The sequence below is a fragment of the Aquarana catesbeiana genome, linkage group LG02, assembly GCF_042186555.1.
Source record: "Aquarana catesbeiana isolate 2022-GZ linkage group LG02, ASM4218655v1, whole genome shotgun sequence".
NCBI classification, from domain to species: Eukaryota; Metazoa; Chordata; class Amphibia; order Anura; family Ranidae; genus Aquarana; species Aquarana catesbeiana.
The window spans coordinates 117,410,194-117,431,377 of NC_133325.1; the positions used below are offsets into that span (position 1 = coordinate 117,410,194).

General features: G+C 41.1%; 1 protein-coding gene across 5 annotated transcripts in view; it reads left to right on the forward strand.

Annotated features, from left to right (window-relative positions):
- The window catches only part of FLT3 (fms related receptor tyrosine kinase 3), a 179,473-nt gene extending 159,956 nt beyond the window's left edge, over positions 1–19,517 (forward strand). For 2 of the 5 annotated variants that reach the window (XM_073613376.1, XM_073613372.1), the window contains 7 exons: positions 4,332–4,459; positions 5,649–5,770; positions 10,545–10,667; positions 11,868–11,979; positions 12,076–12,175; positions 12,269–12,374; positions 14,216–19,517. In XM_073613376.1, coding sequence (XP_073469477.1) covers positions 4,332–4,459; positions 5,649–5,770; positions 10,545–10,667; positions 11,868–11,979; positions 12,076–12,175; positions 12,269–12,374; positions 14,216–14,272 — 748 coding nt within the window. In that variant the 3' untranslated portion in view covers positions 14,273–19,517. The remainder of the gene's footprint in view (positions 1–4,331; positions 4,460–5,648; positions 5,771–10,544; positions 10,668–11,867; positions 11,980–12,075; positions 12,176–12,268; positions 12,375–14,215) is intronic. The other 3 variants (XR_012241492.1, XM_073613374.1, XM_073613375.1) reach the window with 3 other exon arrangements.
- Positions 19,518–21,184: the final 1,667 nt, after the last annotated feature.

A 21,184-nucleotide genomic window follows, 5' to 3' on the forward strand; every position in this document is an offset into this window, starting at 1 on the left:
GGGGACAGGCTGGCAGGTGTTGGGCACTGATTGGCAGCTGATGGGCACCTTTTGATGAGGGCTGTGCTGATAATCAGTGTGCTGATTATCAGCACAGACCCCCCCCTCTGACAGGGAGAGCCGCCGATCGGCTCTCCCTGCCAGCATGAACCGAGGAAAGCTGTTTACTGGCACTTCCTGGTTCACGCGATGATCAGCTGTGATTGGTCACAGCTGATCACGTGGTAAGAAGCCTCTGTCAGAGGCTTCATACCACGATCGGAGCACACCGCACCTCCGATAGCCGCGATGCATCCTTCGCACCGGCTGTGTTATCCTGGGCACGTCATATGATGTCTGGTCAGGATATCACAACCACTTTGCCACCATCATTCTGCTATATGGCGGGCAGCAAGTGATTAAGGTATCCTTATCCTCCGCACAGTGTTTGTCTCAACTATTTATCATCCCATAGAGCTCACTACACTCCTTTAAAACTGTATTCCTGGGGTAAAGCAATTACACCCAACTGCCCAAGATGTACAAATGGCACAGGTACACTTATACATATGCTGTGGCGATGCCCTGAATTGCATCGCTACTGGGAGACCATATTTGATATTTTGAATTCCTTGTGCTCTACACAAGTACAGCCTGATCCAAAAATAGCATTGCTGGGGGTTATACCGGAAGATACTCCCTCTGTTTAAGTGCACGTGATATGGCTGAGAACTATGCATATGGCACATAAACTTATTTTGCAAAAATTGATATCAAACTGTCCACCAATGACAGATCAATGGATTAAAGCAACTAATCTTAATTTAAGACAAGAGGAACTAACTTACAAACATAGTAGATGTCCTAAGAAATGTGAAAAGATCCGGCATTGGTGGTTAGTGTCTAATCTGCTTGAGCAATCAGATGAGTAGAATAGTGATATGGGAAACTAATAAAGAAATATAATACTGGAGCGAAATGAATATAAATAAAATATGTACCATCTTGGAATAATGTGAAGGAGGGAACTGAAATAGGGTCTGATGAACGCAGATAGGGAAGGGATATGTTTTCTTCTTCTTTTTTTTTTTTTTACACTGTTGGGTGGCATTAGGTGATGGAAATGTCATAAGTGCTCTTCTTTTTTTTTTCTTGTTGTATAATGTGTAAAAAACCCAATAAAAAAATAGTTGATTGAAAAAAAGATTATATTAGGAGTTTCTGTCATATTTCAGGTTCTCAGTAAAAAAATGTGCTCTGTTAGTAGATTTTCCATGTTTTGTACAAAGTAATAAAATAATAAAAATTAAAAACTACTGACACTGTCCACTGCCCTACTGACACCAGCCTCTGCTCTATTGACACCATCCTTTTCAGAAGGGGGGGCCCCGAGACTTTACCCCGAATGAAAGAATGTCTAGCTTCGCCACTGCTCAAGTCCGTACAACTTAGAAAGGTTCCAGTGTTACTTTCCCACTCAATCAATCACTCACCATCAACATTGTGGGGGACAACTGCAGTTTGCTTCCTCTAGGCTCAATGTAGCACTTCATGGCAGTCAGTATTTTTAAGGATTCCTCCCAGGAGGGGAGATCATTGCAGTACTCCAAATCCTTAGGCCCAATGCCTATGAACAGGACAGGTGTTATACTTGCATCTTTACAGGTAAAAAGCCCAGGAGGGAAGACCCTGTGCTAGAAAATAACTCCATGCATGTATAACCAACCCCCCTCCAAGCTTCTAATTGTTTAGGTATTAAACATCCTTAACACAATGATATCAATTGCATACCCTGCTGGAGCCAGTGTGCACTGCAAGTAAATGTTAGGGTATGCACCTTGCTTAGAGAACACACACAAGAACACACGGATAAGCTGACTAAAGCTTTCTGCTTCCTACAAGATCATCAAACATACAAAAAGAGAATTTGTGTATATACTTGTAGCGCCCCCCTGGGTCTACTGGGAGCAGGAAGGTACCTCCAGGGGCAGGAGGCAAGCTTACATTCACCCCAGGGCTATGGCTATAATGGGAAATTGAACAGAATTTAGGCGCCAGTCACTTTAGGTATTTTTAAATGCTTTAATTAGAACTTGAGAAAAGTACTAGGAGAAAGGGTTGGGGGGGGGGTTTCAGATACCTTTTTAGCAGATCACTTACAGACTCCTTGAATCCAAAGAACAAAACAGCTTTCTTTTAGCAGATCTTGAACACCTGGGTAGGTCTCTCACACAGACCTAGCAACCAGTAAGATGTCTGGATAAGCCTCTCTCACAGACTTAGCAGCCAGCAAAACTCCTAGATAAGTCTCTCTCACAAACTTAGCAGCCAGGAACAAGTTACCTTGATTAGATTGTAGAACAGCTTGACAGTACCAGAACCTTTCAGCCGACCCGGCAGTACTGTAAGGGTAGTTTAGATATAGGTGCCTCTTCCAAACGAGTTACCAGGCCCTCCTGGGAGACCAGCCTTCATCCTGGCTCTCTCCGGCAAAGGTCCTCCCCTGGATCTCCTCAGCTTGTCTTGGCTCCTTCCACATAGGCAAGGCAGCCTAAGGATCACCTCAGGATTAGTAGGCCCTAGACAGGCTTCTGGGCCTACTGCAGAACCTGCAGCAGCATATCCTCAGGCCAGAAGGGCCCTGAGGTAAGAACTGACTAGAGCACATGGCATCTCTCCAATAAATACCCCTTCCCAGAATGCATAGAGGCCTGGAACCTCCTACTTGGCTGTTTCCGGAAAAAATAATATTCATTACAGCTCAACCTAGTTGTAATTCTCACACTGTCCCGTGGTACAAGTGACACCTTCTGGCAACAGTGGGAAATGCACAACCCAGCCAAGTTTAGAACAGAATCAAATATACAATCAATTCTGAGCTGTTTACAGCTCAGCCAAAAACAAAATTTACACCATAGCCCCATTTTTAGGAACAGGGGGCTACATAATGTACATCCATACACTTTAGTATTTATGTCAGAAAAAGGTTCATTCTGATTGGTTATGTTGGAATACCGCTCTGAATAGATAGCATCTCACTGATTCTCTCTTGGGATTTCCATCTTAACTCATACTCCAATACATTGAAATCTTTTTTTGCCTAGAAAATATTTCTTCAGAAAATGCCACAAAATCATTCAGCCAATGTAACACCACAGGTGCAGGGGTATTTGTTTTCTTTCCAGTGACACCACAGATGCAGGGGTATTTTTCCTTCCAGTGATACCTCAGACATAGGGACATTTTTTCCTTTCAGTCACACTTTGGACACAGGAACATTTGGACTTTCAGTAACTACACAGATGCAGGGACATTTTTGCCTTCCAGTGACACCACCAATACAGGAACATTTTCCTTCCAGTGACACCACAAATGCAGGGACATTTTTCCTTCCAAAGACACCATAGGCGCAGGGGTATTTTTTTCCTTCCAGTGACGCCACTGACACAGGGATAGTGTTTCCATTCAGTCACACCACAGGGGCATTTTTTCCTTTCAATGGCACCACAGTTGCAGGGAAATTTTCTCCCTCCAGTGACATCACCACTGCTGGGACATTTTTTCCTTTCAGTGACACCACAGATGCAGAGGTAAGTCTTTCCTTCCAGTGAATTCACTGATGCAGGGACAGCTTTTCCTTTCAGTCACACCACAGACACAGGGGCATTTTTTCTTTTCAGTGACCACACAGATGCAGGGACATGTTTCCCTTCCAGTGACACCACCACTGCTGGGACATTTATTTCCTTCCAGTGATACCACCAATGCTTGGACATTTTTCCTTCCAGTGACACCACAGATGCAGGGACATTTTTTCCTTTCAGTGTCACTAAGCTGTCATCATTGGCACTATTTCAGCACATACCACAAACATTACATACATTTAAAGGTGGCATGCTGTATGCACTACTATTTTGGCCACCTTCACCCTGTGCATTGAATGACCTTGTAAAGGCAGTGATGTGAAGTTAATTGTTATTGTTATTTTTCTTAAGGACTTCTAGTCAAAATGCTGTTTTTTTCAGGGTGCTGCTTAGTCACAATTAACATTTCTAAATATTCCATATAACATAACAAACCGTCATTTTTTTTAGTTTAGTTCCACTTTAAAGGAAACCTACAGTACATTAAAAAAATATGTAGGCTGACATTATTGACTTCTGAAATTGCTACTTGTCCATCTGTCATGCTGATCTAATTGTTTTTACATGTAATTTCTGAATTGCAAAGTAATGTGAGTAGAGAATGCTAATGAAATGGGTGTAAACCTGAAATTCTCACAATTTCATGAATTAAATTATAAGATAAATAGTATCGTTTTACTTTAATGTACCTTCTATGTATTCTTGTAGAGATAGACTGGTGACTTCAGTAAGCAACTGCTCCTACAGTGGACTACTTCCTACACCCGACATATGTGACAAAAGTCCATACAATTGGGACATGTCTTCTGGACACGTTGAGCTCCTCCAAGCTGAAGGTATAATAAGAGTCTTATTTATGTATGTTTGAAGGGATTATGATAGTAGGAATAAGTCATGGACTGCATGGAGAACTACTGCAGGTAGAGACGTCTGTCTACTTTCCCATGTGTGACATATCGGTTGAATGGGTTATTGACTATAGATCAATTCTTCCTATAGGAGAAGATTGATCAGGGCAGCACAGTGGCCAAGTGGTTAGCACTTCCACCTAGTAGCACCAAGGTCATCAGTTTGAACCGTAACATGGCACTACCTGCCTGGAGTTTGTATGTTCTCCCTGTGCCTGCTTGGGTTTCCTCTGGGTACTCTGGTTTCCTCCCACACTCCAGAGACATGCTGATAGGTAAATAGGTTCCTGTCTAAATTGGCCCTAGTATTTATGAATATGAGTTAGGGACCATCCACATATATATGTGTGTGTGTGTGTGTGTGTGTGCGTAAAGAAGCTCTGTATAAATTGACTGTGCTATATAGGTACCTATAAAGGAAATTGATAGTTTATTAAAATGGCCACCATTAGAAGTTTGCTTGCTACTGCTTTTGCACATGCTGCATTAAATCTCCATGCTCCAAGCAAAAGCATTCTATTCATGTATTCTAATGTGCACCAATGAACTCTGAGAGCTTTATATGTGTGCTATATTAGATGCCGGTCTTTATTACTCACCTACCTTAATTTATTATTTCTAAGTTTGTTCCACCTTTCTTAACCTTGGTTTGACCCAGCTCCTTCTCCCATCCCTTGATTTGATTCCAATACCCTGGCTTGACTAACATCCCGGATTTCAGCCCGGTTTGCCCTGTGACCTAGCTTGTGATGTTGCTGCCCATCTGGTTTTGACCTTTGGCCCATGTGTGACTTTGTCTAACCCAATCTGTCTCCTGTCAATGGAAGGTTACATGTTTCCATTTATGATAACCTGTCTTGTGAGATCTGGGGGCACCCATGTATGATGATACACATAGCTTTTCTAGGAAAGGAGTCTATTGTAAGTGAATAGTCTGCAATAGAGATCATTGTGTCTGAGCAGTGACCTGACTCTTGCAGTCATCTCATGTAACAAACAGTGATGACTAATATAAAATTAGAACATTGCATGACATGTATCCTCAAGTGTTCTGGAAAGGTTGTCTTCACTATGAAAGCTTTAAATAAGTAGTTAAAAGTTGTGTCTTCTTGTAAAGAAATGAAGTACCAAAACACCAGGAAGTACAATGAGGAGGATCTGAACATTCTCACGCTTGAAGATCTGCTCTCCTTCTCATATCAAGTGGCAAAGGGGATGGAGTTCCTTGAATCAAAATTGGTGAGTTTGTTGCTACAAATAGATGGGATTGTTCTTGAACTTGCGAACCTTTGAACTGGTATGACCCGGTCAGCATGCCCGTCACTTTTCTGTTTTTTTTTTTTTTTAGCACAGCTAAAAATAGACATGTCTGATTACTGTGGGAGTAATTAGGAATTCTAGAGAAACGGGAGGGGTGAATGAACTGTAAATGGCTTGGGGAAGTGACATCACTCTTTCATGTTCACAATTAGGTTTTCCCCTCTTCTTCTGCCTTAATTTACATATAAACTTCCTCTGTTCAGATGCTGTAGGTTACTTTCCATAAACAATGTGCACAAATTAGCACAGATGTATTTTGAATTGTTGCTTGCCCCAGGCACTGCACGTAATTGCACAAAAGATATACGCCAGTCAAACTGGCAGATTTCGTTTAATATACACAGCCTTACCAACTAGGGTTTCTTATAAAGCCTAGTACACACTATCAGAAAAGCGATCATATAATAATCTGATCGTTAGTACACAGCTTTTGAGAGACAATCACGACAGTTCATCTGAAATTATCTGAAGGGACAAATGATAATTTTTTCTCAAACTATACCAGATAATACGATTTTCATTTGATCAATACAGTTTTCGTCTGAAAAAAATCAGAAAAGCAAGACCATGCATGCTCAGAAACAAAAGGATACAAAACAATACATGAAATCACTTCCGAAGTTGTGTTCTGTCGTACAAGAATTTAAGTTTAGTAACCTCTTCATTTTCGATATAGGACTAGCATGCAAAAAAAGGGACGATCATTCCGCGGATATTCTCATAGTGTGTATAAAGGCTTTAGTAATGCTTGAGTACAATAGGAAGCTCCAGTGTGCAAAATTTTGGTCATTACTGACCACCTAAGTCTGAGCCTGTGATTCTGCAGGTAAGTCATTCTGCACTATCTATCGGAGAATAAAAAACAAAACGTTAATGTTCTATATCAGGCAAAGTGTAAAAAGATAAGAGCACCACAGGTTAGTAAAAGTTTATTATTCTTAGTAAAAAGTCAAAAGACAAAACCAACACATTTTGGGGATCAAAATAGAGGCTTATACCAGTAACATAATTGTAGGTCAACAAAATTTACAATAATCTCCATCTAACGTTTGACAAGAACATTAAACGTTTACTGGACTTGAACTAACCCGTGTTGCTCTCTTATCTTTTTACACTTTACTTGGACTTTCCTGGGGACCCTCAGGGATACCCCACATAACAGCGAGCTCTCTTCCTTGGAGATCAATATGTTTTTCCCTTTTGGATCCAGCATTCCTAACACACCAGTGAAAAAGTAAAGCCAAAGGAATTTGTATATATAAGGGCTGGATCCCAAGCAGAAGCAATGTGCTGTCATTGAGTTCTTGATGAAGGAGGGCTGCAGGCTGTCTGACATCCACAGAATGTTACAGAATGTTTACGGAGATGACACCATTGACAAGAGTCACCAGTGACAAGACCTGCTCATGTCAATGGTGTCAACTCCATAAACATTCTGTAGCCTTTTGTGGATGTCGGATAGCCTGCACACCTCCTTTGTTAAGAACTCATTGATTCTCCAACTAAACACTTAATCCCATCCACTGTGCTTCTGTATAGGTGAGCTTGAGCAATACACAGCCAGTGCTCCACCTCTAGTGATATTGCAAATGCACTCACCAGAACCCTATGTTTTAAGAGAAACACTTTTTTGAAGAACTTGCACAATTTTGATATTTTTTTCATAAGCTCTTCTCAATCTCTTTTTACCTATTTTTTATTTACCACTTATTTGCATATGTTTATGTATTTTTTGTGAAATATTTGCAGTTTTTTTAGTGTTATATTTAAAGTGGATGTAAACCCGAAAATGTTTTTTTTTTTTGATATCATAATGTAGGGTATAAGATTTCCTATCATTTAAGCCCAGTCTTGCCACAAAGAGTTAATCCATCTCTGAGCAATCCTCTTTTATTGTTCAGTGAGATAAATCTTGACAAACTGAGAAAAACTTTGTCAAATACTCCCCTTGCTGTGAGTGACAGGTGATTTACATATCTTGTGCACTAGCCTAAGACACGCATTATTTTTTAATTCCCACCCCCACTCCTTTCTTCAGCAGCTCTGCAAGGATTGGCTGTTCCACACCTCAGCATGATTTGGCATGCTGAAGTCATGTGGTTACTTTCCTGTCTTTTCACTGGATGTTAGAGATCATAGCAGAAGTTCAGTGTAAGAAATACACAGGAGAATATGCATATTGACAAGGGGAGTGTAGAGGTGGGCGGGGAGTCTACTGACATCACGACTCCACCCACCGAGCTCCAGACAACAGACCCACCCACAGAATCTGCAGTTTTTCGGGTCTCATAACAGACAGAGGGGAGACATTTGACAGGTAAAGATACATGCAGGAGGCATATATATCCTTATAGATAATCCCTATGGCAGTAGTTTAGAAAGGATGACTTAGGGTTTACATCCACTTTAACTGCCATTAATTAGCAGTCACCATTACTTGTCAGTGTAAGTTGCAATAACATGTACTTTGAGTCATGGGTCACTGTCTATACTTTGAAGTGAATAGCGCCTTACTTCATTTTAGATTTTGGTAGTTTAATGTTAAACACACTTAAAGGGATGGCTGTCACATAAACACATTCACATTTCATTGTTTGGTTCATGGTTGGCGCCATTTATATTGATGAAGGTTTCAAGAACTCACTGATGACATGTTGCTTCTGCTTGGAATACTTTATTTACCTGCAATGAAAAATAAGAGTTACTATGGGGGAAGAGTTCCTCTACCAACATGTAAAATTTTAATGATCTGTGTAAGTTAATAAAAAAGTTATGTCCACTTTTGCATAACTCATATATACTAACTGGTAACTGCTAAAGTTAAAAACATATGATGTGGATGCAGGCACCAAGTGTGAACACGTTCAACAACAAATTGGACAAAAACCTATGCAAAACATCTTGCAGCTCTAGACACACTGCGCATGACTGGAACATAAACCCTCAAAAGGGGGTCAACAAGGGAATTCCTTGTCGCCCATAGCAACCTAAACTAAATTCCTTTCTACACTGTAGAATGTATTTGGTTGCTATCAGCTTTAAGAAATTTGATAGTAAACTTTTAATACATAAGACATATACAGTAGATTGCACTGATATTACATGTAATCACATGGACCAGTTTATTTAAATTAAAAGTATATAGTTACATAGTAGGTGAGGTTGAAAAAAGACACAAGTCCATCAAGTCCAACCTATGTGTGTGATTTTATGTCAGTATTACATTGTATAACCCTGTATGTTGCGGTCATTCAGGTGCTTATCTAATAGTTTTTTTAAACTATCGATGCTCCCCGTTGAGACCACCGCCTGTGGAAGGGAATTCCACATCCTTGCCGCTCTTACAGTAAAGAACCCTCTACGTAGTTTAAGGTTAAACCTCTTTTCTTCTAATTTTAATGAGTGGCCACGTGTCTTGTTAAACTCCCTTCCGCGAAAAAGTTTTATCCCTATTGTGGGGTCACCAGTACGGTATTTATAAATTAAAATCATATCCCCTCTCAAACGTCTCTTCTCCAGAGAGAATAAGTTCAGTGCTCATAACCTTTCTTCATAACTAAGATCCTCCAGACCTTTTATTAGCTTAGTTGCCCTTCTTTGTACTCGCTCCATTTCCAGTACATCCTTCCTGAGGACTGGTGCCCAGAACTGGACAGCATACTCTAGGTACAGCCGGACCAGAGTCTTGTAGAGTGGGAGAATTATCATTTTATCTCTGGAGTTGATCCCCTTTTTAATGCATGCCAATATTCTGTTTGCTTTGTTAGCAGCAGCTTGCCATTGCATGCTATTGCTGAGCCTATTATCTACTAGGACCCCCAGGTCCTTTTCCATCCTAGATTCCCCCAGAGGTTCTCCCCCCAGTGTATAGATTGCATTCATATTTTTGCCACCCAAATGCATTATTTTACATTTTTCTACATTGAACCTCATTTGCCATGTAGTCGCCCACCCCATTCATTTGTTCAGATCTTTTTGCAAGGTTTTCACATCCTGTGGAGAAGTTATTGCCCTGCTTAGCTTAGTATCGTCAGCAAATAGAGATTGAACTGTTTACCCCATCCTTCAGGTCGTTTATGAACAAATTAAACAGGATTGGTCCCAGCACAGAACCCTGTGGGACCCCACTACCCACCCCTGACCATTCCGAGTACTCCCCATTTATCACCACCCTCTGAACTCACCCTTGTAGCCAGTTTTCAATCCATGTACTCACCTTATTTTATACAGTAAACGTTTATGGGGAACTGTGTCAAATGCTTTTGCAAAATCCAGATACAACACGTCTACGGGCCTTCCTTTATCTAGATGGCAACTCACCTCCTCATAGAGGTTAATATATTGGTTTGGCAATAGTTGTATCAAATGCATAAATGTGGTGTCATTACTTGGGTAGGGATTTGAATGCAGATCTTGGTACAGTTTAAATGTGCACAGCCCTGATCATGGAAAAAAACATCAAGCCTCTGCTTCATTCCTGTGCAGAGAGGCAGTCCATTCAGAGAGATGTAGATGTGAGGAAGGGAAGTTTTGGCACATGATGCTTTACAAGAATCCACAGACCCAGGCAGATGGGGTCTTTCAGTCTTTCTGAATCTGTTTCCCAGAAATTACTAGAAAAATTTTTTCTTTTGGCTATATTCATGTTACCCATTGTGTGAAATCACAACCAATATTTCTGTTTCTTTTTTAGTGCATCCACAGAGACCTTGCAGCCAGAAATATACTCATAAGTAGTGGGAAGGTAGCCAAGATATGTGACTTTGGACTTGCCAGAGATGTAGAAAATGACTCAAATTATGTAGTTAAGGGCAATGTAAGTCAAATGGTTGTCTATCTTTGTTCTTTGTGTTATTAGATTGTGGCAGTGCAAGTGGATTGTCGGGGCCATAGGAATAAAACATAGGAATAAAATATTTGTTATTTGTTCTAGTCATTACACCATGCCACAATGTCTGTGCTATCTCTTTGCTGTCCCATTTCAAGAAGGGTCACACTGCTGTACTATTTAGGAGAAGCAATGTCATTTCCTGTCCTCTCTGATACAATTTAAAAACACAGTAAAAATCCCTTTCAAAATTGCTAATGTCCTTACTCATAATTCATGCAGGACAAATTAAGCCAAACTAAACAGGTAAATACATCATTGAAGTATATATATGTGGAAGCTGTATTTCCTGTCAAAGGGTTTGTATTTCTGTTCATTCAGCCCTCATATTTACATAAGCTTGCCAGAGAGAAGAGCCAGGCTGGTGACCTGACTTTTTGCTACTGCAGTTAGGCAATTTAACCTGGTCATGTCCTTGCCCCCAGCTTGTGATAGTGAATGAGCAGCAGAACACTGATAAGGTTATCACTTTGTTCACTTTACTCTTTCCTTCTGTCAACATTGAATTGTTAGCACATGTGCACGCCTAATTGTCTCCTAGTGTTGGCCTCTCTCTCTTAGCCTGAGTGCTGCTGCGCAAGGGATTGCAAGAGACTGACCTTGTCAAATGAAGCTACTTAAACACAAATGTGTGGCTTCAGAAAATTCTGACGGAATACCACGCAAACCGGATATGGCACACATGTAACTGCCTCTACATGTTTCGCTAGACAGCATCTTCAGGAAGCTCCACTTGGATGATAGACCCCTTGGGAATACCAAGTGCTGTAGGCTAAAGGAGCGTCCAGAAGACGCTGTCAAGCATAACATGTAGAGACGGTTACGCGTGTGCCATATCCAGTTTGCGTGATACTTCCCCGTGGTGACGTAATTTACGTTTCCAGAAATTGGAATGCATGCTGGTTTCAACAAGTGGAACGGTGCTATGGAATACAGGCTGGTTGTATTGGTGCCAAGAGACTGGGCACCAATAAATGTGAGTGTATACATTTTATGCAATTTTGTGTCTGCATTTTTTTAAATAAATATTGCACCAGATTTTTCTGTCCTTTTTCTGTCTAGAGTTGTACAGACTAAACCATTCATCAGAGCAGTATAACTTGGGTTATATTAATGTTTTTGTTCCAGGCTCGCCTACCGGTTAAATGGATGTCTCCAGAGAGCATTTTTGATGGACTATATACCATTAAAAGTGATGTTTGGTCATATGGCATATTGCTTTGGGAGATATTCTCACTTGGTATGACAATTACACATAGATACAGTAATTCTAGTAACTCTATGTTATACTATCCCTGTGCTCCAGATTTAAATATCATATTTCCATCCTCAATAGGGGTAAACCCATATCCAGGCATGCCAGTCAATGCAAACTTTTACAAGCTCTTACAAAGTGGGTTTAAAATGGATCAGCCATTCTATGCTACGGATGAAATGTGAGTGAATATTGATCATCGCCCTGAGCCCTTTTACTCTTACTCTCAGCATCGGTTTTCTTGAGATATTCATTTTAAAACCTTTCCCTGCAGATATTTCCTGATGCAATCCTGCTGGGCTTTCGATCCTAGGAAACGACCATCGTTTACTGAACTTGTTTCTTTTTTGGGATATCAGATTTCAAATACAGAATCTGAGGTATGTCACATTTTTAGAAACGTGTATTTTCTGCTGTCATCTGTGGTTAGTCACCACATTTGCTTTATTTTCTTTTTTTTAATTATGATTGTTTTAGGTTATTGATTTTAGAACAGGTAAAGGGTCCCCTTACTAGTTAATCCATTCTTCTCACAATTTGGTCCTACTTGCTCTTACTTTTTGTAATGTTCTGAGTTCCTAAATCACAAAATATTCCATAGACTACTTGCACTACCACAGGCCGCTCCATTAGCGGAACAGAGGCGCCCCCCTAATCCATGTGCCCGGCCCCTAATCTACATGCAGGGTGCTGGATGCATGAATTTCAATGTTTTTTTTTTTAAGCACGTGATTAGAGCCCTGAGGCTCTAATTGAGTTCAAAAAAGGAAGGGCTCGGGGCGCAGAGCATTGCACCCTGAGCCCACCCAGTTGTGTGCCAACAGCGAATTAATATTCGCTGTTGTCTTCCTGCTTCTCCTCCCGGCCAGGAGCAGGGGGGTAGGCGCCGAGGAGAAGATGTAGGGGGGAAGCCGCTGAAGCTGCCCGCTGCCCGGATGGGGTAAGTGCTGGGCTGATTGGCGGACGGGTGAGCGAAGGGGTGTGGGGGATTTGACCGACCGCCCGACTGACTGAACTGGGGGGGTCGGGTGGTTTGTCTACAAGTGCAAACTACAAGTGCAAAGTGCACTTGAAATTGCACTGAAAGTGCACTTGGAAGTGCAATCGTAAATCTGAGGGGTAGATCTGAAATGAGGGGAAGTTCTGCTGATTTTATTATCCAATCATGTGCAAGCTAAAATGCTGTTTTTTATTTTCCTTGCATGTCCCCCTCAGATCTACAGTGACTGCACTTCCAAGTGCACTCTCAGTGCAATTTCAAGTGCGCATTGCACTTGTAGTTTGCACTTGTAGTGCAAAGTGGATTTGCCCTTCATAAATAACCCCCTGTGTGTCTAAACAAAATTAATAAGTGACATTCCTTAGTGAAAAATAATTGATATACATGCAAATAATATTCATAAAAAGTCCAGAAAGCACACTGTGAAATGTGCTAGTAGATGCACCTCAAGACGTGAAGCAATAGAAAAAAAATAGAAAAGTCCCAAATATAAACTCTGTATTAGATTGGAGAGGAGTCCAGGGATAGCCAATGTGACACCAAAGGAATATCCACACCAGAGGCTTACTAGAGTGCCGGTGACCCCCTTACTCTGAAAACGCTCAATCAACCAGTAGCGATGAAACCCATAGCAGGGGCATGAACATCCATTCGGGTAATTGCTGGTAGCCAATCCAACGGATCTTCACCCACATTCAATGGATCACAAGATATGCAAGATAAAGGCTCCACGTAGTGAAGTATTGTAAAACCTCCAGCTTTGTTAAAAGGTATTGCACTAACATTAATGTTGATAGTAAAACAGCATGTAAAAACGCCAATATTCAAAGCAGATCTTTCTCCAGTAACCAAAATGGTGACCGACAATCGCGCATGCATGGTAGCGTGTGTGCGTGGCTCCGCCCTATGCATTTCTTCAGATATGACATCAGGGGCACGCACACACACCAGGATGCATACAAAGTCTCTTCTGTTAAATTTTTCTGGCTAGGGACTTCAGTTCCACTTTAATGTAAACCTGTGCTTGGGAAAAGTGTCTGTATACAGACCATAGTAGTAGATACCTATAGATGCCTACATGTCCCAGTAGTTTTATATTGACATCAGTAGGCACAACCTAGTGAGCTGAGCATAGCAAATTTACTAGCTATCCAGCCTTTCAATAATTTAATATCTCTTCTCTTTTTTTTTTTTTTTTTTTTTTTTTTTTTGTGCATGTAGCTTTATCAAAACTCAAAGAACATCATTGACAGTTTGTACCAAGATAACAGCCAGTGAAAAGAACATGGATCCTCGGTCTGTGCTCACACCTATTATATAGCTATACAGTAACTGGGAACATTCAATATGGTTTGTTTGTAAATATTTTTACATTAAAGGGACACTATCAATTTTATATTTTTAATTATTAAGGGAAAGATAGAAGTGCATACTGAAAGCCACTCAATTTAAAGTATGACAGGAAGGCTTCATCTCCATCCCCTCCCGAACCACGCCCAGTAATGCATTTCACCCATCATCGGTTTAAAGTCGAGCTCCACCTAAAAGGGGAATCTTTGTTTGTTTGTACCCTGCCCCCTTCCACTGCCACATTTGGCACTTTTTTGGGGGGAGGTGGGAGCAGGTACCTGGTTTTGACAGGTACCCACTCCCACTTCGGGCTCAGATTGACGCGGTGAACTGATCGGAAAGTTCGGCCCCTCTTTTTCCCCCGCAGTCTTCTGGGACACATCACAGGTCCCAGAAGACTACGGGACCATTCACAAGGCGCAGCACAACTCTCACATGTGCAGTAGGAAACAGGCTGTGAACCCGCAAGGTTCCACTTCCTGTTTCCCTTACCAGAGATGCTAGCGCTTGCACGTAAAGCCGAACTATAGAATTTGGCTCGAGTGAGGACATTGCAGGATCCCTGGACAAGTAAAAGTCCTTATATTAAAAGTAAGGAGCTACAGTAATTGTAACTGGTTAATTTTTCATTTTTTCTGAAGGAGCCTGGAGCTCCTCTTTAATGACTGTAAGCCCATGAAGAGTGAAATGTGTTTGCGCCGTGGTTCGGGAGGGGAAGGAGCTGAAGCCTTCCTGTCATACTTTAATTTCAGCGGCTTTTGGTGTGCACTTCCATCTCTCCCTTGTAAGTTTCTGACAGTTGGGCAAGACGAACCCTGTGGGAGCTGCTCCCAACAAGGATTGAATCACTGGATGACTGAATCAACGGAGCCTGGAGTAATGCTACATGTTTGATTGGGGTTCATATTTTCTTCAGTGTTCATTTCACATGCATTGTTAATTTTACTTCTCAAGTTCCTTTTCGGCACTAATAAGTAAAAAAAAAACTCAGGAGCATCCACGAAGAACTAAAAAATAAATGTTTTTAGTGGACAACTATAGGGTAATCAAGATATGACAACAGATGTCTTTTTTTTCTTAACTGGGTGATAGTGTTCTTTTAACTGAATACTAAAGTCAGGTGATATGATCTGATGATTTTTTTTTTTTTATAAGGATGTTTATACAAGTGCACATTGAGATGCAGTTGGAAGCACAGGGCTTGCAGTTTCATTGTTCCAGAAGGGCATCCTGGGCATTGCTCAAATACGGTTACTTCTTTCTGGAAAATGGGCAGTGCAATGATGTGCACATGATGTGGTACCAGAGGAAACTTGTTTCCTGTGTTTCAAGACCTCTAGAGATTTCTTTAACCTGGCAGAGTCTAAAAAATGTTTATTAGTAGAATATTAGTAGTAATCAGTGATTATGGGGGAAAGGAACAGGCTGATGATTATATTTGGAAACTTGCTTGATTTGCATGGCTGTATTAATAGGGCTAATATATTTTATAAGTGCACTTATTCCTGTGGCCATCTATAATTCATGGTCAGCAAATAACTAGAGTTTAGCTAGCCTTGGCAATGTCATATTGTGGCTTTGAATTATGTCTAATGGTGTAACTATAAGAACATGGCTCCCAGAAATACATGCCCATGCATGGATTTGGGGGAACAATGTGTGGGCTGTTTCAAACTGGGATTACACCACAGTTCCAATATATGGTGGTTTCCCAGCCCAAGAGCAATGATATTAATGGATTGGCACATTACAAACACCATTACAGACATTTATCAATATATTGTTGAGTTCTTTTATAACACTTACATGTAGCCCACAGTGTCCATCTTAGGACCCCCCCTGCATACCTTTCTTTTTATTAGTCTTCTTCTCAATTTCCATTACCAAACTATAGGAGGAGGTGGATACAAGACAACTCTCTGCTTGAGAGAAAGGGAACTGTAGTGACTGGTCTGTGTTAAGGGAAACTTTTACATAGAGGCAAAATACAGGAGTTGTTTTCTTCTGGATTGCTGCACAAACCTGGAGGAAATATGTATTAAAAAACTACTTTTCTATCACTGTATGTATTAAAACGGCAGAGTGGTGGATTTATATTTCTGGAGTGCCGCTTATAAATGGCATTTCAGAAAACAACATGGTTGGCCAGTGAATGGATGTGATCTGAAGCTCAAATCATAGACACAATGCACAGAGCCAATCAAAGCGGCACTGTACCTTGTGATCGCTGTGATGACCAATTGCAGTGATTACAAATGTAAGCACTCTAGTGTTTATATTTGAGAGCCCTCCCCTTCCTCTCACAATAGAGGGTTAAAACATCTGTCAGGTTTTATTACCTTCTGTAACCCCTTTGGGTTCATTCCCCTCACTTCCTATCTTGTGTGTCAAAGTATCTCTAGGAAGGAAAATCAAAAGAAATTCTCCCAAAACACAATGGAACAAAATTACCAGAATGCTGAGAATCCAGTAGGAAAAGTACCATTGGCTTAAAGATGCATAGTAAACACAAGATGGATGTCTCACCTCAGTTTACTATGCATGTTTGGGTATACTGAACATTTTGTAGGCCTGGATGTAATTAAAGGTCCACTGCACTGTCTATTTTGGCACCACTGTAGGCCAGGCACCTGATTACTTGTTGGCATTGGAGGTATGTGTGAAGGATGGCACAGGCAGGCAGCAATCAAAAATTGACAGATGATCCTCAAGTACTTATAAAAAAAATTTAGCTGGAGTTTGGCTTTAAAGCGTAAGCTCAGCTTCGTCTGAATAGTTTATACCAGTGCTCCTACTTTTTAATTTGCTGCACCTCCTCCCCTTACACATGCAGTTGGTGTGGGTGGGTGCTCTCCACAAAAAATGCTGACCCCTTGAACCCCTCCTTTCTATTTTTTTGCAGGACTGGCTGGACTTTAGAAGAAAAGCTCTACCTGAGCTTAGCTAGAGAAGGAGAGAGTGCACTGTTCACAGTTTGAACAGCTTGGAGAGCCCACTACTGAGCTCATCTGGAGAAGGAGAGAGCACACTGTGCACAAACTCAAACAGTATATATGGTATGGAGCGGCCTGCTAGGAGAGCAAAATTGTAATGTCCAGCTCATCTAGCAAACAGCAAGATAGAGGAGGATCGAGGAAGGGGATTTTTTGGAGATCCCCCTTCAACCACAGCTGCATGTGTAATGGGAGGAGGTGCGGCATTTAAAACAGGAGGAGCACTGAAATGTACTATTCAGAAGATATGGAACTGTATAGGGGTATTTTTGGAAAATCTTGCTGAAGGTGAACTTACAGTTCCAAACTGTCCCTGATCTTGAGGGACTGCCCATGATTTTGAGGGACTGTCCCTGATTTGGAACAAAGGCCTTCTGACCCTCTTTCCTCCTCATTTGTCCCTCATTTTGGTCTGATCTATATAGTTGTATATAAAATGCACTATTTACCTTTTAAGAAGTGTTTCCCAGTGCTATATCTTTTGTCCAAGTTCTAAATTGCTGCATGTGTAAATTTCAGTCAAGTATAAAGGAATAGTAGTGGTAAAAAAAAACAAAAAACACTTATGGGGTTAACTAAAATTTTTTTTGTATAACTCTCCTTCAAGGGGGAGTGGCAGTGGGTGTGTCCTATGCTTACATACCTTTGCTAATAGGTGTTCCTCATTCTCATCTCAAAAAGTTGGAAGGTATAGTTTAAGGCAGTGTTTCTCAACTCCAGTCCTCAAGGTGCCCCAACAGGTTAGGTTTTCAGACTTGCCCTGATGGAAAGCCTGAAAACCTGACCTGTTGGGGTGCCTTGAGCACTGGAGTTGAGAAACACTGGTTTAAGGTATGCTCAGTGTTACCTCAAAGGGTACCTGTCGTTAGGGTTGCCACCTGTCCGGGATTCACCAGGACAGTCCGGGTTTTGAATCGTGTGTCCGGGTTTCAGTCCACCTGAAACCCAGACACATTATTAAGACAGGAATGTGGCTCGGAATGGGGCTTGACAGGAGGGTGAGGGGGCACTATGTGCCCAGCATTACTATTCTCTTTGGAATACCCAATAGTGTCCAAGGTCTGTTACAATCCTATAGTGTATACTAAAACCAACATTTTTTACTGTGTGTCGCTAAAGTGTTCGGGTTTGGCTTAAAGAAAAAATGGCAACCCTACCTTTCAGGTTGAAAATGGAGATGCTGCCATTGCCCACTTATCTTTAAAGGTTTAAGCTCTGAGACTCCTCATATATGCTTCGATGTTTAATAATTCATTGAAATCACTGCAAGTATGCAAAAAGGGGATTTCAAATATTACTAAATGCTTATTTGACCTTTCTGTGACTGAAAGCAAGGATGAGCATGACAGCCCTGATTTTGCATATGCTATATAAACACTGCTAAGTCATAGAATGAAATCAGGCTTGTCTGCTGTGTGAGATGATGGGCTCAGATGGCTTACACTATGTAGTGTCACCACCAAAATTAAAGGGCAGGCAGGGACCATGGGAGGAGCACAGATCAGATCTTTTGGCGTAGGTTATTATATATCTCTATCTGTAGGTCAGCATTTCACTTATGTATGTATGTTTGCTTGCAGTTGCCCTTTTACAGGATTAAATAATGGCATGTACTATGGGCAAACCAACAGGTTTTCTTTGAAGTCTCCACCCATGCAGAACATACCCACTTTTCTTTCACTCCCCGGCCACTTCATTCAGTCTTTGAGAAAAAGAAAATACTGGACACATCTACTGTAAGTATGGACGAACATGTGGCTCACTCGCCATCCTCTCATCTGACAGTGTTTGGTGATTGGCCCAGTATTTTACCGTGGTGGTGGGGAAAGAGCCCTCAGCCCTATGTAAGCTCTGACTGGAGTTGGAGCTTACATAGGGATGCTTTCCTAGCTTCCAGCGGCTAAACAGAGCATCAGGGAGTGAAGGAAAAGCAACAATTTATTCGTGGCTAGAGAAGATTAAAGAGAACCTGTTTTGTTATTTCACATGTCGAAAGCACAGGCTTGCTTTAAGACACTGTTTGGGAAACACTGCTTTACACTATTCTTGTTATGCACTGCTATAAACTACTGTGTATTGCACTTAAAGTAATGATAAGCTAAAAGAAAGTGTGCTTCACAGCTCACAAGAATTTTGTACACGTTACAGCATTTTGCAATAAATATAATGCATATATTAAATCTGCATGGTTTCTGTGCCTTTTTTACATTCAGCTTGTGTGGAAATCACCCCTGCTAGATACAAAATCCAACGTTTTCATAATATACAAAATGATTCTTTTTTTTTTTTTTTAACTATTAACAGCAAATAATTCATCCCAAAAAATGTGCAGTGCCAAAAGCCAAAACATATATTATAAACAGTCATTCATACACCTTTCCAGTGTATGTAAACACCTGTGTAACAATGAAGTGAACAAAGTAATATAATAAGTGCATTACAAAGTATTTGCATATATAGTGAAAATAAAGTCCACTTTAAGGCCGGCCATACACAAAGCAGATTTCTTACAACCCATGGTTGCAGAAAAGAAATTCGCTCGATTCCCCCATCAACACAGACAGTGGTGATGCAGGAAGCGTTCCTGCCAGGCCATTGTGTTTTCCTAGCAGGGGGGTGGGGGAAGCCGTCACAACTTGATACATTCAGTCTGCCCATTAACGTTTTGAATTTTGACCGGTTCCTGCTGAACCGTCCGAGATTTGCACCATGTATGGCTGGCCTAAATCAAAAACTGTCAAAAAAAATGTCAATGTTTATCTTCCACCAACATGGATTCTGTTGCACCATGTGTGTCACCAGCCTCCACCACTAAACTAAACTATTTTTCTATATACTGCTATTAAGCTGTGTAATGCCCCGTACACACGGTCGGATTTTCCGACCGAAAATGTGTGATAGGACCTTGTTGTCGGAAATTCCGACCGTGTGTGGGCTCCATCACACATTTTCCATCGGATTTTCCGACACACAAAGTTTGAGAGCAGGATATAACATTTTCCGACAACAAAATCCGTTGTCAGAAATTCCGATCGTGTGTACACAAATCCGATGCACAAAGTGCCACGCATGCTCAGAATAAATAAAGAGATGAAAGCTATTGGCCACTGCCCCGTTTATAGTCCAGACGTACGTGTTTTACGTCACCGCGTTTAGAACGATCGGATTTTCCGACAACTTTGTGTGACCGTGTGTATGCAAGACAAGTTTGAGCCAACATCCGTAGGAAAAAATCCATGGATTTTGTTGTCGGAATGTCCGAACAAAGTCCGACCGTGTGTACGGGGCATAATCCTTTATGAATTAATACAATTTGATCTCAGTTATAGAAGGCTGTTATTTAAATATTTTAAATATTTTATATTTCATATTTGGACTCTTAAAAATGGCTCCTATATTTGCACTATGCTTTATGAAGCAGTTGGTCTCCTATAAAATGGCACCTAGTCTTATATTGAGGTTATAGAGTGCTTGACTATGGTGTTATGGACATGGGCTTCATTAATATGGCACCTGTTCTTTCCCAGTCTTTTCTGGGCAATTAGGGGCAATTAGCAGGCTATGTAGGGTGCAAAGTTGGATACGTCAGCATGCTAGAGTACCCTGAAGAAGTGCCCTTACATAAAACCCGTAGGGGTGGAGCTACACACTTACGTCACGCCGCCGCTTCCATTCCCGGGATTAGCTGCCATCTTGGAGAGTGCACTTTTCACTTCTGATGGTTTTAATGCTGTATTATAAATAAATAGCCCTTTCATAAATAAATACTACACTATATAAAATTCTGTGGCTCCATGTGGTGAGCGATTTCCCCATATAGTGCCGAGGTGCTGGTTGGCTGCCCCCT